Below are 16,288 nucleotides of genomic sequence, written 5' to 3'. Positions count from 1 at the left end.
ATACAGCACGTCCTTATACATGTTCCTGTGGGAACAGCAGAGGCCCAGGCAGCAGGTGCACGAGAGGGGGGACAGGGGGGCAGGGTAAACAAATATGCCACTGTCCTGTTTGACTGACACACAGGCTCAGGTTCAATCAAATGCCTAAACACACACTTGAGCTTTGGTCAAACTCAAAACGGACATACGCACATACACACACCCACACACACATCTTCAACTAGACACACCACCCACCCACACACACACAGCCAAATGCAAACATGTCATGCACGTTCAGTGAAACACGCACGCACGCACGCACACACACACACACACACACACACACACGCACACGCACACGCACACACACACACACACACACACACACACACACACACACACACACACACATTGAAGGCTGACCTTTGCTCAGTGTTGAAGATGGCGAAAATGTGCTTGGTGGACATGAACCCTTTCTCTACGTCCCGGATCTTCAGGTTATCCAGGGGCAGCATGTACTTCTTCTCCTTCTCCTGGAAGCAGATGACCAGAACACACTCATGTGGTTACTTTTTTCCTTTTTTGAACGTTACTTTTATTTTTCAGGACACTGCAAATTAATGAACATACTGTATACTGTACATACAGTACGTGCATGTATTTATACATCTGGAACGCAGCCTCTGTGCTATAATTTGGCACATTTACATGCATGTTAATGGACCAAATTATAGCAAAGAGTCTAATTTCCATCTGGTCTCCAAAATAGGCAGGCTAGATGTTTCCAAGCAGGGCGATTAAAAGCACAGACATACATTTTATAAAGGAGGTCAATTTGTGATTGCCAGTCTTTCAAAACGCCATTTTCAGCCAACTCCCTTGAATAGTTTTTGCATCCTATAATGTTGCACAATTTTAGAGCGGAAAGTAAACCAGCATATATTGTCAGTTGTGATATTACACCATACTACACTTCACACTACTGTCCTTGATATTCCCTGACTGTACCGGAAAAAAGGCCAAATTCCATGACTTTCCATGAGTAGAAAGAAGAAATATTCCAGGATTTCCATGACCAGTGGGAACCCTGGTATGATCAGACGAAATAGGGATGGGGTGCATTTCTCAATATTGTCGTTGCTAAATAAGTTATGAACTTACTTTGTTGCAATGTAATTTCACATTTACAACCTTCTAGGTTGCTAACTGGATAGCAACAACACTTTTGAGATACAGGGTCCCGATTCCATTTCAAGATTTATAAGTAATACACAGAGACAAGGAGGACAAGACCATTTTTTTTTATCCGTGAAGACACAGCATTATAAATGTGCTGTTGATCAATGACCACCAAGTGCATTACTAAAGGTCCTGTGTTATGTCACATTAGTATGGTACTATGGTGGTAACTTTTAAGTGACTATTGCAGCGCTCCACTGGTGAAGCGACGTGCATTATGGGGCTACGAGGCCATATTAAGCAAACATTCAGTGTTTGTTTCTTTTTGCTCTTTCGCTTGGGGGTGTATTGCACCAATACAAAATACAAAGAGCTAGACAGTCTGGCAAAGCATTCTTGGTCATGATTTCTTAATTTCACCAGGCTTTCATGTTTTGAAAAGGACTACACAGTGATTTGTTTGTGGTTAAATGCTTTGCTTATTTGGCACACATTTGAATGCCACAGGACTACCGTATTATTATTCGGAGTGGAGCGTCTTCCCGGAAGAGTCAGATTGTCATATTTATGCTGCCGACATTCGACATAAAATGGAAACCAGCGTGTCAATCAAATTGCACTGCTGCCAAAGCCACCAGGCAGTAGACAGAGGATTGACCTTTTCTCTGAGGGCCCAGCCTGTCTACTGGGTCTATCCATGTATTTAATTTATGACAACCCCATTGGTCAATGCTGGAAAGGAATTAATGGCTGTTTTCAGTCATGGCAGTTTTTCTATGCACTTTGTATGCTAGAGGCAAACACTTCACCATTGCCAGCTCAGTGGACAAACAATTAAAACAGCCATGATTTCTCTCGATTTTGGTTACCAGTGGCATTTAATCAGGCCTGAGACTGATGGAGGTTAAGGTACTTAAAAAGAAGAACCACTTGGTCTCTGTTCTTTAACAGTGAGCAGACTGTCCTAAAGAAGACAGAAAGAAAACAAGACATTCCTTTCCAGTAAAGCTACAAACCACAAAACTACAGGCCAACCATTTTCAAATAAAAAAAGAAAAGAGAAATCTGCAAAGTCAGCAGTGTCTGTTTCACTAGTCACAGAGTAAGAATTGTATTTCCTGTGACTTTTTTTTTGAAAATGGAGAGTATGAGGAGGAGGAGGAGGAGGAGGAGGAGGAAGGAGGAGGAAGAGGAGGAGAGGGGTGGGAGGTGGGTAGGGGTGCTTGAGGGACAATTGGGGAGAGGGAGGGGGGCTGTCTGTGGGCTCCAGCAGCACCATATGGATGTGGTAGAGCTGAGGAGGAGGAGCAGGAGACAGAGGAAGATGAGGAGGAGGAGTAGTAAGAAGAAGAAGAGGAGGAGGAAGAAGAAGAAGAAGAGGGGGAGGAGCATGGGCGTACTCCAGCGGTGGGGGAGGGGCAGGGGGAGGGGCAGTGCCAGCCGCCGGGACGCTTGAGAAGGAGCATCTGGAAGCGTTTATGCTGAGGGTTGCCTGATTGGGTGGTTTCCACCCAATATGGGCTGTGTAGGATGAACATTTTGCAGGGACATCGGGCAGGTTTTCTATAGATTTTAGGTCCATAGAAATCACTAGAATCTTGTTCATATTGGTGCTTGCGGGTGGTTTTTGAGCATTTATTGGTCTGGAGATAATCAGTCACATCTGGCAACCCTGTTTGTGTCCGCACTAACACACAGAACAGAGCTGCAGTCCCAGCAGTTACATCACTCACACAAACACCACCACCCACCCCCACACACACACGCACACACACACACACACTCAACCCGCCTCCGCCACTGCTGCCTCTAACCGACACACGCACACACACACACTAGGCTCCCTCACACATATCCCAACCCCCCCTCTAGTAACCCAGTACGATTTCCTGCAAATTCCAAAGTCGGATCCCGGCTGGAACATTTCAGCGTGCCTGCCACGTCAGTTAGCTTCCACCAGCGCCGAACGAGCGAGCACCCTCTCTCTCGATCCCCTCGACTTTATCCTTCGCTTTCTCAAAGGAGAATCGCAGAAAAAAGTGCAGCGATGTCCACATGTCCTCCGTTCGGTATGTGGGATCTCTTTAGGCATTAATATTTCTCTTTTGCTCTGTCCAAGCTGAAATCTCATCTGTTGAACATCAGGGGACGGAGAGGAGGTGTGGAGGGATTCGCTCTGGAAAAGGACTTTTGCTGGCCTTCGTTAGTTACTCTCTAGTCTTCAGAAGAACAGTGGTGATGGTGGTAAGTGTTTGCTCTGTTTAAAAGTTAAGCTTTAACCCTTCTGTACCGCACTCAAATGCATCTGGCAGACTTGGTGTTGGGAGTACTGTAACTTTTGACATTATATGCCAGCCTTATAAGTGGCATTGCCAAATGAAGAAATGGGTTCGAAAATGGCTACATTGCAAATGTAACTTTTTGTGTTAGTGTCAGTGTACATATAATTGTATATGCATTTTATGTGGAACATTTCATAGAAGAGCCAAGTGGAAAAAAGTTATTGATTCTTGCAGAAGTGCACTAGTGCCCCTTGGGTTTTATTAAATGGAGGCAGTCACGCCACCTTTTAGAAGTACGTGTATTATAAAAAAGTCAACGAGGGCATTGACTCGAGGCTGTCTAGTAACCTTTTGTACATGCAGAAGTGTAGTAGTGAACAAGGGCATTAAATAAAGTCTGTCTAGCTTTCCAGAAAGGCTCCAGACATGAGAGGACTAACCACAGAGTAGAGCAGAAGAGAGCAGAGGGACTTTTCCATCTCCTCTCCTCTTCTCTCTTAGCATGAGGTCATCCCTCCATAGTTTTACTTGCTGCACGATGGCTGCTGCGGCTGCACCAATAAGAGGCAGCAGCTCTGCTTTGTGAATGTGTGTTATGAGTTTGTACGTGAACAAGTATGCGTGTGTGTGTATCTGTGCCATCATATATCTGTGTGAGAAAGATGTGAGAATGTGCGTGTATGTTTGTTCAAATATGCATAATGATGTGCGTGTGTGTGTGTATGTATGTTCTAACTTTATCAGTGTGAGGTTGCGTAGTGTTTACCCCCATCCCCCCTTCACCCCCCCTTCTCTTCTCCTTTCTTCAGGGCACTGACCGGGGGCTGGGCCTCCCAGCTGACTCCTCCCTCCGCCAACGGCTCTCCCCGTCTCCCCCTTCGCCTCCTCTCGCCTCCCTCCCTCCCCCTCGCCTGCCCAGTGTTCAGACTACCTGTTCATTAGTATATGGCTGAACAGTAGTCCGCACATTGGTTAGGCTGGGCCGGGACACACACACGCACGCATGCACGTACGTACGTATGCACAAAATACACGGCGCTACCGCCAACGCTCAAGGCAGGAGAAGATCGCCAAGGAATTTTCCCCTGGAATGGATTTTTTTTTTAAACTGAAAGATCCACGAAATCTTCCATCTCCTCTGTCTAAACTAAATCTGTAATGATTAAGGAGAACTACAGTGTTGTATTTTGCTATGTGATGTTGAGGTGTTGAAGTCATTTCTTTGTGGGGCTCGATGGAAGGCCGTTTGAAAAGAAGAAGGGATGGAAGAGAGAGGGATGAATGGAGACAGACACGTAGATGATGAGAGTAAGGGGTGTCAATTGTTCAGGTTGGAGCTGGTTTTACTCTTAAATACTTCAACTGTTAGGGTGCTGGCCCGAATGTTTTTTTTCTTCAGTAAAGCTCCTTTTCAGCTCTTTGCCTAACATGTGTTTTTATTGGAGAGTAAGGGGTTAAAAAAAGAACTAAGAGACAAGATGTAAGTAAGAAACAAACCCACCTCCTCATCCTTGTACCAGGACAGCGACTCTGCGGTGAGGATGAACCAGTACTCCTTAGAGCCTCCCTTCATGATGCTGATGTTGATGGTGAGCCAGCCTTTCCGGATCACCTGTGGGCCACGGTGGAGGAGAGGGGCAGGTGGGGGAGAGGAAGGTGGGGAAAGGGTACAGGAGGAGGGGAGGTTGAGGGTGGGGCAAGGTGGAGGAGTGGAGGAGATTGGGGGAGGTTGGGGTTTGGGGTAAGGTGGAGAAGGGAAGTTTGAAGTTGGGGAAGTAGGGGGTTGGCATTGGGGCAGGGTGGAGGAACGGGAGAGGTTGGGATGGAGAAGAGGGGAAGTTTGGGGTTCGGGGTTTTGGAGGAGGAGGGATTGAGAGACACTTGTGAGCACATCAGTTTCAACTGAGTATGTTCACATGCACTTCAGTGACGCGACTATTAACAGGTATATTCATAACCTGAATACCTTGTGTTCATATTATCACTCTAATTTCAAAACGGATATGAGGGATATACTACTGTGTTTTTTGGGATACTGCAGTGCATGTTAACATACTCACAGAGAGAGCGCCCCCCGGCGCTCACCGTTAAAGGCAAGGGTGACACTGGGACGAAAGGTACTGTACTAAGTCATGCTGTTTTAATATCTACCATCTAACTTACTATCTGCTATGACTATAACTACTAATAAAATAAAACAAGAAATCCAACTACATGAAGTGAAGTCTGTTGTCTGCTTTTTTGTCCATTTTTATAACTAAACACAACACTCCCTACACCATGAAATCCTCTGCCCATCACAGCAGACGCCAGCACAGCTGCCAGTCTATGGGCTACGGTTCAAAGACATACCGAGCCAATGAATGAGCCCCATAAAACTCTGCAAGACCTCATCTCTTGTGCTGCCTTTACCTTAACGGGCCCAAATACAACACTCACAACCTCGTTAAAAAGAGCTAAGGGGCGTTGAACACTTCCAGAGGCATTTCCGAGAGCACGTCTGGGAAAGAGACGATGCAGATGCAGGCATGCTGGCTGGCTGGCACATTGTGCGTCTTCCCCCACCACATGTACACACCACGCTGACACAAACGCTGATTGCAAAAGCAGTGGGGCAGGAGTACGCAGCCAGCCAGTGCCATCTGGAGCAAAAGGCTGCAACGGGTTAGTTCAAGGTTCAAAGGTCAGCTCTGGTATGTTAGGGGGCAAACGTGACGCGCCATTATCTGGCAACTAGCCTACAGAACACTGTTATTCAAAAAAACAAGCTGGGATATTAGTGGGGTTAACTGGACACTGGGACACACACACTCACACACACACACACTCCAGTGTGAGAGAACAAGGGATTCACTGAGAGAGACAGAGGAAGAAGGGAATCAATGGGATAGAAGAAGTGTCTGAAAGAGGGAGAGAGGAGCTCTGAGGGAAAGAGACTGGATTCAGAGAGGGGGAAGAGGGAGGGGGGTGAAGGAGGAAAAGAGGGCTAAAGAGCACTGAGACGAGTTCTAGAACATTCTGCACTGAACAGCTACAGAGGCTGATGGAACCCATCTAGGTATTTCAAGATGGCCGCCTCAAGACATCCAAATGGAAAAACCACACCAGCACAGATGTGGTCTCCCACAAGTGCGGCAACATCTTTTGAGTGTTTGTGCGTGTGTGCACCTCTTTCTGAACATATGCCAGTGCTCTTGCCCTCTCTTCCGCCCCCCTGGTATTGTCAACAGGACTTTAGTAGGCTGTGGAAAGAGGTTTGTTAGTGTGCAGAGAAGTAAGCTGTAGCTTCTAAAAGAGGGATTATTAGACACAGGACCTGATGATCTCAAAGCATCTCTAGTTTGCCTTGCTGGGAAACAGCCTTTCACATCCCATAAACACAAGCGGCCAACTGACTTCCCCATTAAACAACACGATGGTGTGGGGAAAAGAAAGGCTTAGACTGACGAGACAGACACAGAGAAAAGGATAGATGGACCAAGTGGATATATTTCCCACATGGTATCTAGTAAATAAATCCATACACTCCATACCCAACTCACCAATGATCCATGTTGGACCTGGGCTGCGTTTCTCAAGCACATTCAAGTAGCACTAAAGCCTAACTGGTACTTAAGTATGAGGTGTGCCCTAGGCAATATAGCACATCACAAAAAGTTCATACGGAATTACAATACAGTAATTTTATAGGTCTACATACAATTATTTTTTCTTGTACCGGAAATGAAATGCTTGCGCAAAGTGCATGTGTGAGGTAAAACAGGTTATGTACAAACTTTTAGTGATAATGTGATTATCATATTATGTGATTGAGTGATTATATTATTCTGTTATATTGCCTACGGGGCACCTCATATTTAAGCACATTTTTTGGAACTAATTCATTAAACACTCATCATGGAGAAGATCACGAAACCACTATCTACTAAAACAGCATGACTCAAACAAAGCGACTCTTAACATCCCAAGAGATTAATTTCTGAATTGAAAGCAACTCCATGACAAAGCACTCGGTGAGATAAAAACCTGCCAATTTCCCCGACGGTCCCCATAATTGACACCCACTTGACAATTTAGCCACTCAATTACTTCTCAGTAACTCCGAATCAGTATTCAGAAGACCACACACTCTTACTTCTGTCACCAGACAGAATTAATCAAAAACGTGATTCTAATGACTTGCAGATCTAATCAGATTATACTTCCCAACAGGGCACAACTCCTCCCAGCAGGCCTATGACTGTGTGCGCTGAAGGATTTGATTGATAATTAGCCTACTACTGTATAATATCATCACTGCTCTCCAGGGACAAATCCTCGTCATCTAGGTCCTGGTCTCATCACTTGCACCCAAGTCTCACAATTGGATGTCTTTTCTCCACCACCCGCTGAAACCCAGCAGCCACCATCCCCTCTCAATTTGGCATGCTAGTAGCGCAGGTTTGTTTTTCAGTGGAGATTGAGCACCACCCAAGAGAGGTGTGAATAGAGCTGTAATCAATAGATAAGATAAGCAACAGCCATGCATGTCATATGGCTTTGCCATGGCCAGATTGTCCAATAATGCATTTGATGCTCCACAGAAAAACAAACGGAACACTATTCCTATGATCAAGATCATTATTTGGACATTTAGTATTCATTTGACTCATTAGACTCCTCAAAATGGTTCTCAATCATCAGAACAGACTGCAGGCTGAATACTGCAGGTCTTTAGCAATTTACAAGTAAACCAAACCCCTGATTATGGCTTATGGAAAGGAAAGTCTGGAGAAAGGTAACAGACAACAGAGATCGTAATTATTATTATGGTGTTGGAATTATGTACATTAATGTCAGAGAGAATACAGTTAGAATTTACCATCTCTGTTAATATTGTAGTTTGTCTGTGTCACTGGGCGGGGCAGAGATGATGAGTTCTAAAGAATGTCTGATTGGTGATGTCACAATGGCTCACTGGTGGTCATTGGTCGATCCCACCATTTCCCTCCCACGCACCCTGTTACCCCCGGAGACGGTGGGGCTGAGTCACCACAAGGCAAACTCATTCCCTCAACACACACACACGCACGCACACACACTCCAGTGGAGACACGCCAGTAGGCAGACACAGCTTAGGGAGGACCGAGGTCTTGGTACCTTCGGAACAAAAAGTAATGAAACACACCACAGTGCTACAAACATAGATACAGCCTTTGAAAATTGCCAATGAATACATTACGGTCAAAGACAAAACAGTGGTGGACATAAATGTTCAGTTAGTTTTCAGTGATGTCGATCGCTGTGTACAATTATCACAAATTACTTGTGTCTGTTAATGTGTGCGCACAGCAATTACCAGTCGCACACTGGGTTTGGAATTGAAAACGAGAGGCCACCGATTACTGGTGACAGCAAGGGGATAATAGAGACAGCTGTGTTAGCGGATTGCCATTTGTTGAGGTTCCAGCTTTTAGTAGCGGCTGTAGAGGCTGGCTGTACCTTTTCCACCATCTCGCCCTCAACGAGGCCCCCTAGCTGTGGGAGAGACAAACAGCCGATCAGGCCCTGGCCTGCCGGCTTTTCCAAATGGTGCTCTCCACCAGAGGGATGGGTTGCGGAGAGCGAGAGAACGGGAGAGCGTGAGAGAGAGAGAGAGAGAGAGAGAGAGAGAGAGAGAGAGAGAGAGAGAGAGAGAGAGAGAGAGAGAGAGAGAGAGAGAGAGAGAGAGAGAGAGAGAGAGAGAGAGAGAGAGAGAGAGAGAGAGACCTATAGGGGATAACAAAAACAGTCTTTCTATGTCTTGGATCACCTCTTACTCGCCTGTACACTACTGTGTACCGGACTGCCCTTCGGGCAAATGGGATTCTTCACCAGGATTTCTGTGCCTCGTATCTTTTCCTCCTTGCCTCTATTGGTTTTGTACCAGACTGACTGCCCTGACCTGACCTCGGTTCTCCCAGGAGTAGTGCCCACCCACCTGCTGGCCTGGCCGACCCAGACTGGTGGTGGTGTGGGCTAACATGTGGAGTACTTACCAGAATCTCACCCTGCAGAGTGGTGTGGGGGGGAGAGGGAGAGAATGAGGAGCGAGGGGAACGGAGAAGAGGAGAGAGAGAGAGAGAGAGACAGAGAGAGAGAGAGAGAGAGAGAGAGAGAGAGAGAGAGAGAGAGAGAGAGAGAGAGAGAGACAGAGAGACAGAGAGACAGAGAGAGACAGAAGAAGAAATGTGAAGGAGGAGATATGGTAGAAAGAAGAAATTTGGGGGTGATGTGAGTAATGGGATAGAAAGACAGGAATACAGAGACACATGAACAGAGAGAGAGAGAGAGAGAGAGAGAGAGAGAGAGAGAGAGAGAGAGAGAGAGAGAGAGAGAGAGAGTAGATGGATGGAGGGACAAGAAAAGACACAGAGACAGAGAGAGAGAGAGAGAGAGACAGAGGGGGAGAGAGAGAATAGTTACGTGCAATTAGATTCACTTGCAGTTCCACACACCAGTTCAATACAATTGGCAACTTCATCCATGCACAGTCTAAATTAGCAAAACAAGAACATTAGTAAAAAGAATCGCACAAAAAAAGACAAAAACATATCAAATTAATCAAAAATAAATAAATAAATGGGATCAAAAAAACAAATAATTCTGTGATTATTTGTGTCCCGTGCTGTGATGGAGCATGCCTGTAGATTGGTGCCGTGCAAGCAAATGGTTATTAATGAAGTAATAAGTAATGCGTGCGTGCAGTGCTGGCAGGATGCTTCTGCTCCTTGAATGCAAAAAAAGCGTGAGGTAGGGTGCGGGGCGGCAGGGTGTAGAAGAGGGGGAGGGGAGGGGGGGTTGGTTGGGGCTTTTCATTTCATGTGAAATCAAGACACTCTGTGAAACGACCAACTAGGATTTCCCTACTTTCCTAAGGTGATGATACACAGGGCAACTGTTTGAGCAGCGTGCCTGGACAGCGACTTTGTAGGGTGGTGTACTGTACTGTTCATCACATCCCATTTCTATCAAGAGAACTTGGATTAGCCGTAGAAAACTTTTTTCTCAACCCTTCCATTAGAAAATGAATAGCCAATCATGACGTTGCCAGGCAACACTGCTCAAAAAGTTGCCAAGTGTATCAATACCTTTTTGACAATAAATATTGGTGTCAGATTCACGCAGATGCAGTTCTGGGGTTCTACCTTGCCACTATAAAAGGCATACTAGGTTCAATTAAAATCTGTGTTAGCCGTGTGTCAAAGTGCCTGGTTTCATGTGAAATGACTCGGGTTGCAAGGTGGGATGTTGATTACTGTACTTTACTTTCCCCTCTCTAAAACAGTGGTACTGTGAGAGGCAGTGGAGGGGTGGGTCAGGGTCGCACTCTCGCTTGCTCGCTCTCTCTGGGTCGAGGAGCATTTCTGAATCAGGGAGTCTGGGTATGACTGGTTTGGATGACCCAGAGTCACATTTCACAATACAAACATCCTCCCTCACACACTCACATTCTCTCTCTCTCTCTCTCTCGACCTCACACACACACAATCATTCTCTTGCGCTCTCTCTCGCTCTCCCTTACACACACACACGCACACCTTGAATATCCTAGCATGAGACATATACAATGCAACAAAAAATATTACAGTCATTAAATGCATTCAAAGCGAGGTGGGGGGAGGTGGAGTGGGGTTGGTTATGGTCTAGTGGAGATGTCTTATTGAACATGATAGGATATCTGATCAGGATCAACATCAAGGAAGGACTTCGTACACATCAGGAGTAGATGGGGAATTAGGCTGGTGAACCAGAGGTGTAGGGTGCAGTTGGTGCCTTTATTTATTTATTTATTGAGAGCAGAATCTGGTCAGTTATCATTTTGGGGGGTTGGTAGGGATTTTATTTTACAGACAGATTATCTGAGGTGAGGTGTCAGATTAGAGGAATCCTACCTGGTTGGGGATGGCCCTTTTCTTGTTGGCATGGGTGTTCCTCTGCTGTGCACTGTTGACAGGGAGAGAGATAGACAGAGCAGAGATCAGGGCAGGGCAGGCAGACGGGCACCGACAGATGAATGGATGGATGGATGAAAGATCAGACAGAGAGACAGACAATAGATAAAGGGAAATGGCAGCATTTCAGAAATGAAAACATGGCTTGACTGCTGGTTCATACACAAAAACCTTAATCCACCAACCCACCCTTAGTCATGAACATCAACAAAGCCCACGTGTAAAGACTAGGCATAGCTGCGGTGTTTGAACCTCAAACTTCATCTGACGTCTTACAAAAAAGATGCAAGTAAAACGAAAAACAAATATCACCACTGCACTGTAGGCCAACTCCCTAAAGTATTTAGATTAAGTCATTAACTTAAGTATTTAAAAACCACATCAATACAATGAATAGAATGAACAAGTACTGTACATGCCACGGAATAACACCGCGATATAAAAACAAATAATGCCTCAACCGTTTGGCACCGCTTCTCAGTTAAAAAGGTCACAAATCTACCAGAAGCTATCCATAAAGCTGTGAAACATAGCCTGATTTTCTTTTCTTTGAACATTGCCTGCTTTAACTTTCATCGAAAAACAGAAGAAGCATGTAACTGAGGCACACCCTTCAGTTTGTCACACCTGCAAGTGGGAGAGTGGGAGGGGAAGTTTGAGGTGATAAGGGGGGGACTTTGTGGCATCAAAGCTGCACTCATCAAAACCACGTCAGCGTGGGAGGGGAGGGCACCGTCGAGGGAGTGTGTGTGCGCGTGCGTGCGCGCGCGCGTGCGTGCGTCGGGGCTTGACACTGACACCTGTCAACTGGCCAAATGCTGGTAAAACTTGGCTGTGACTAGTAACAATTTTGGTTTAACTAGCTACTTTGACAGGTAAGTTATTCTTTGGTGTGACAAATCACTGTAGTTTCAACTATTGTTTGTATTTAAATACAAGAATATTCTAAAGAAAAAAATACTGACAACAAAACTCTGGCTAGCAGGAAGGCTAAATGTCCAGTGACTCTGGAAAACCACTAGCCATAGTGGCCGGTGTGCAAAAAAGTTAACGTCATGCCGTGGTGTGTGTGGGTGTGTGTGAGTGAGCATAGGGGCGGTGGGACTAGGTGGACCTGAGAGCGCACCTGTTGTTGGCGAACCCTGGTGAACCACCATCGTCCAGCCTTCGGAAGTCAAGGCTAAAAGTCACGTGATGGGGGTGGGGAAAAAAAAGTTAAACAAAAAACTGTTGATCTGATACAAATACGTATCGCAGTGCTCACGGCACCCCATGCTCATGCCTTCTGCTCAGGCAAACGGACTTGGAGGGGGAAGGGTTTGATGCAGAGAGTGTGCAGTCTTCCAGCACGGGAGGAAGGGAGGGCAAAAAGTCAGGCACTTCAAAATGCTAAAAGCAGTGTCAAACAACTGTCTCGCACCAACTGAAAAACACGACACGCAACGGTTCCCACCGGCAGACCTCTTTTTAGTTCAGGGGGAACCACCAAAGTCAGAGGCAAACCACCCACTGATCTCACTGGGTTAATACAAGGATGTTTTATTGAATCAACACCATGCAGAGAGTTGTAGTGGAGTAAGTACTGAGGTGGGGCAGGGAGGGGGAACAACATCCACTCAGCACACAGAAGCTGATACAGGCCAGGCTAAAACCGGAATGCAGAATCCAGAATGCAGCTTCCAAGTTCCAGAATCTAGCATCCAAGTTCCAGAATCCAGCATCACAATCCAATCCAACAGATGCAAGTACACAGTTTGCATCAGGATACATTCAGATCACATTAGGGGTTATAATAAGTTGCTGAGCAAAACAAATGGCAAAAAAAAGCCCACCAAAATCACAAAGCAAAACGACAAACTATCAGAAGCGATTCTCATCGGAATCATAGCATGGAATCCTGCAGCACTCCGCATCTCCCAGAGGTAATCTCAGCTCTTCCACATGCTGAGCTCTTTATTCGCCAGGTCTGCTTCTCAGAACATTTCAATAAAGCAGCGGATAAAGGGATAGGCTTTAATGCGCACACATGAGCATATTTCCTCCCTCATCTCAAACACACACCCACCCACCAACGAACACACGCACGCACACGCTTTCATCAAATAAAGGCAGAGGCGGAAGTCAAGGACACTGTGCAGTGAAAGTCATACTTGGCAAATCCGATGAAGTCCTCATGGTTGGTGTTGATGTACGACAGCTCAATGTCAATCAGCAGAAGAACCTGAAAACCAACAAACAGTGAGTTAGAGGCAGTCCTCAACAATGCAGAAATAAACAGCATAAATAATCAGACGCTGCTGAAAACATAACTTCATGCAGCGGTGAAGATGAAGCGACCCAGGTGTAATAATAACATTACCCACATTTCAGCATTTCCCACACAGTTGCTTGGTAATGTTATGTAATGTGGGCAACAGAGTCCAGCAATATACAAATGCTAGCAATACAAAGCACATCCATAAACAAAATGTGTAAAATCCAGACTCCAGCCTAGTGCAAGTCTACAAGCATGTGGCCATGGTGCCTCACCTGGTCCTTGGTCCTGCCCTCCCTCTCCCTGACGTGGGTGGATACGATCCTCTCCGTCTCCTCCCTCAGGCGGGGGTAGGAGCCCAGCTGTGGGGGTGGGGAGGGGACACAACACACAACTGCAGTGCGGCAAATACAAACTACTCCACAACGCTTATATGCCATGTGCACATGCCACATACACGCACACAAACACACACACATTGCATGTGCAGGTATCTACTGGAGCCCGCAGAGAAAGCTGTTCAGAATTCACAATACACATGGGAAGATAATTGTGTACACAATACACACATGGACACCATTTATGCATTTATACATTACACAGACACACACACAAAAGCTAGCAGCAGGTAATCTAGAGATGCCAAGGGGAGAGACAATTTGCTAGCCGTTAAAAGCATCTGAATGGATTTTCAACACACACACACACACACACAGCATCACTGTTTGCAAAGCAGCAGGAATACACCATGCCCTAAGTATGACCATGGGTGGTGCATGAGAGAAATGATTTGCATGTTGTAGAGCGTAGACTATAAAAAGGCACCAAGCTCTCACGATGGTGGGTACAGTCCAATGGCATTGCAATGAATCACCATGAATGGCCATGCAGAGGAAATGGAGTTTTCCCATCCCCTTTTTTCCTTCTCTGTGCTAAGCTTCATCAATGGGGTTAGTGCAGAGAAATAAAGAGAAATGGAAAAAACAGGAGTGGACAGAGCATGACTTTTGGTCATGAAAGACAAGACAAGACAAGGGTGGAAAAGGTGGGAAGAGGTGAAAGCTTTTTCTGTTTTCGTTTGCTTTTTAACGTTTTCTTTGATTTCAAGTGAGGTTCCTCCTTCATCCATGAGGGGGCGCATGACACATTAGCTCTGTTACCACGGTGACCAGCGGAGGGTTCCGTGGCGTTTGCTCCTCTGTGTCATGAGCCATGACAATACAGTCAGCACAGTAGCTGAGTGGCCACAAGGAGCTCGGTCATGCTTGTTTGGTTTAAGGTCAGAGGGTGTGGCGTGCAGGTCAGATGGCTTAATCATTCACCACCAACACAACACAGGTGTGCAGTGACATTTAGCTTACATTACATCATACATAGCTCAGGCTTTTATCCAAAGTGACTTACTTATTTATTTTAAGCACAGGGTATTGGTTACAGTCCCTGGAGCAGTGGAAGGGTGAGAGTGGAAGGGTGGGATTTGAACCTGCAACCCTCTGATCTTAAGTCCACGGCTGCCCCTCCCCTCCTGCAGTAATGATGTACTGTAGGTGGTGAGGAGATCGTTTCTGGTCTGGACATGAATACATGAGAGAATCGTTTGGAGAGGCCAGGCAGACCAGATGGCATTGCCGACATGGCGGAGAGATTGCAAGAGAGGAGCAGCTTCAATTTGGCGAAAGCGATATGCACTGAATCGTCATGTGGGGTATTGGTGGGGTAGGGATGGGGAATGATGGGATGTGGGTGGAGTGGAGAGTAAATGCGGATGCATTTACAGGAAACCAAAGCTCAATCATGGAGGGTGAGAGAGGTCTCTGATGACTGTTTCCATGAATGACTCCACTGATTGGCGTGAGAGAGCAATGTGTGTGTGTGCAAAATTGGGGGAGGGTGAAGATATGACGTGGTGGCGGTGGCAGGGGTGAGGGTGGCATCAGTTGGCAGGATGGGAACTGTGTAGAAGGCCCCTTGAGGCTGCAAGATCTTTTTGTGTATTTTTCCCCTCAGTATCCAAGGACTTCTCTTCTACAGAAGTGGTGAATCAGCGCCTGCACTGAAAAAAGCTGCCATTTCAAATCAACTTTTTTTTAAAAAGGCATGCCGCAACATAGATGCTTTTACATTGGTTTAACCCACGACAATGCACGAAAAGCAATGGGCTTAGACAATGAACATGCCACTGTTCAGCTAAACCAACATAGAAATACCCATGTAGTGCACTAACACTGGGCTGTGTTTCCCAAAGACTGTCAAAGTAGTACTTAAGTATGAGGTACTCTTAGGCAATATCTCAGAAATAGGTCTCACGTGATCACTGAAAGTTTATATATATCGAATTTTACCTGGTACATGGACTTGACGCAAGCATTTCATGAGCATGCGCCAGCAAAAAAGATTGCATGTAGGGCTAGAAATAATTGTACGTATAAACTTTTAGTGATGTGTGATATAGTATTGCCTAGGGGCACCTCATTTTGTAAGTACTACTTTAGGCTGAAGTTTTTGGGAAACGAAGCACAGAACAGTGGGAAACGAAGCCCAGAACAGTGGGAGATATTTATTTGTTCCCCATTTCATGCAAATTCCATGAGACTGCCAAGGTGTTTCAAGCTGGGCCT

At 45.8% G+C, this 16,288-nt stretch overlaps 1 protein-coding gene across 7 annotated transcripts in view; it reads right to left on the bottom strand.

Annotated features, from left to right (window-relative positions):
- The window catches only part of dnm2a (dynamin 2a), a 56,406-nt gene that overhangs the window by 12,317 nt on the left and 27,801 nt on the right, over positions 1-16,288 (bottom strand). For 2 of the 7 annotated variants that reach the window (XM_063220043.1, XM_063220024.1), the window contains exons 11-17: positions 13,946-14,032; positions 13,567-13,637; positions 12,543-12,596; positions 11,357-11,408; positions 8,925-8,960; positions 4,945-5,055; positions 406-515 (exon numbers count right to left, since the gene is read on the bottom strand). In XM_063220043.1, coding sequence (XP_063076113.1) covers positions 406-515; positions 4,945-5,055; positions 8,925-8,960; positions 11,357-11,408; positions 12,543-12,596; positions 13,567-13,637; positions 13,946-14,032 — 521 coding nt within the window. Of the gene's footprint in view, positions 1-405; positions 516-4,944; positions 5,056-8,924; positions 8,961-9,460; positions 9,473-11,356; positions 11,409-12,542; positions 12,597-13,566; positions 13,638-13,945; positions 14,033-16,288 lie in introns of all 7 variants that reach the window. The other 5 variants (XM_063220030.1, XM_063220036.1, XM_063220056.1 and 2 more) reach the window with 5 other exon arrangements.

Source organism: Engraulis encrasicolus, chromosome 2 (assembly GCF_034702125.1).
Source record: "Engraulis encrasicolus isolate BLACKSEA-1 chromosome 2, IST_EnEncr_1.0, whole genome shotgun sequence".
Lineage (NCBI taxonomy): Eukaryota > Metazoa > Chordata > Actinopteri > Clupeiformes > Engraulidae > Engraulis > Engraulis encrasicolus.
Note: the sequence above shows the minus strand (reverse complement) of the source record. Positions and strands in the feature narration are given on the sequence as shown.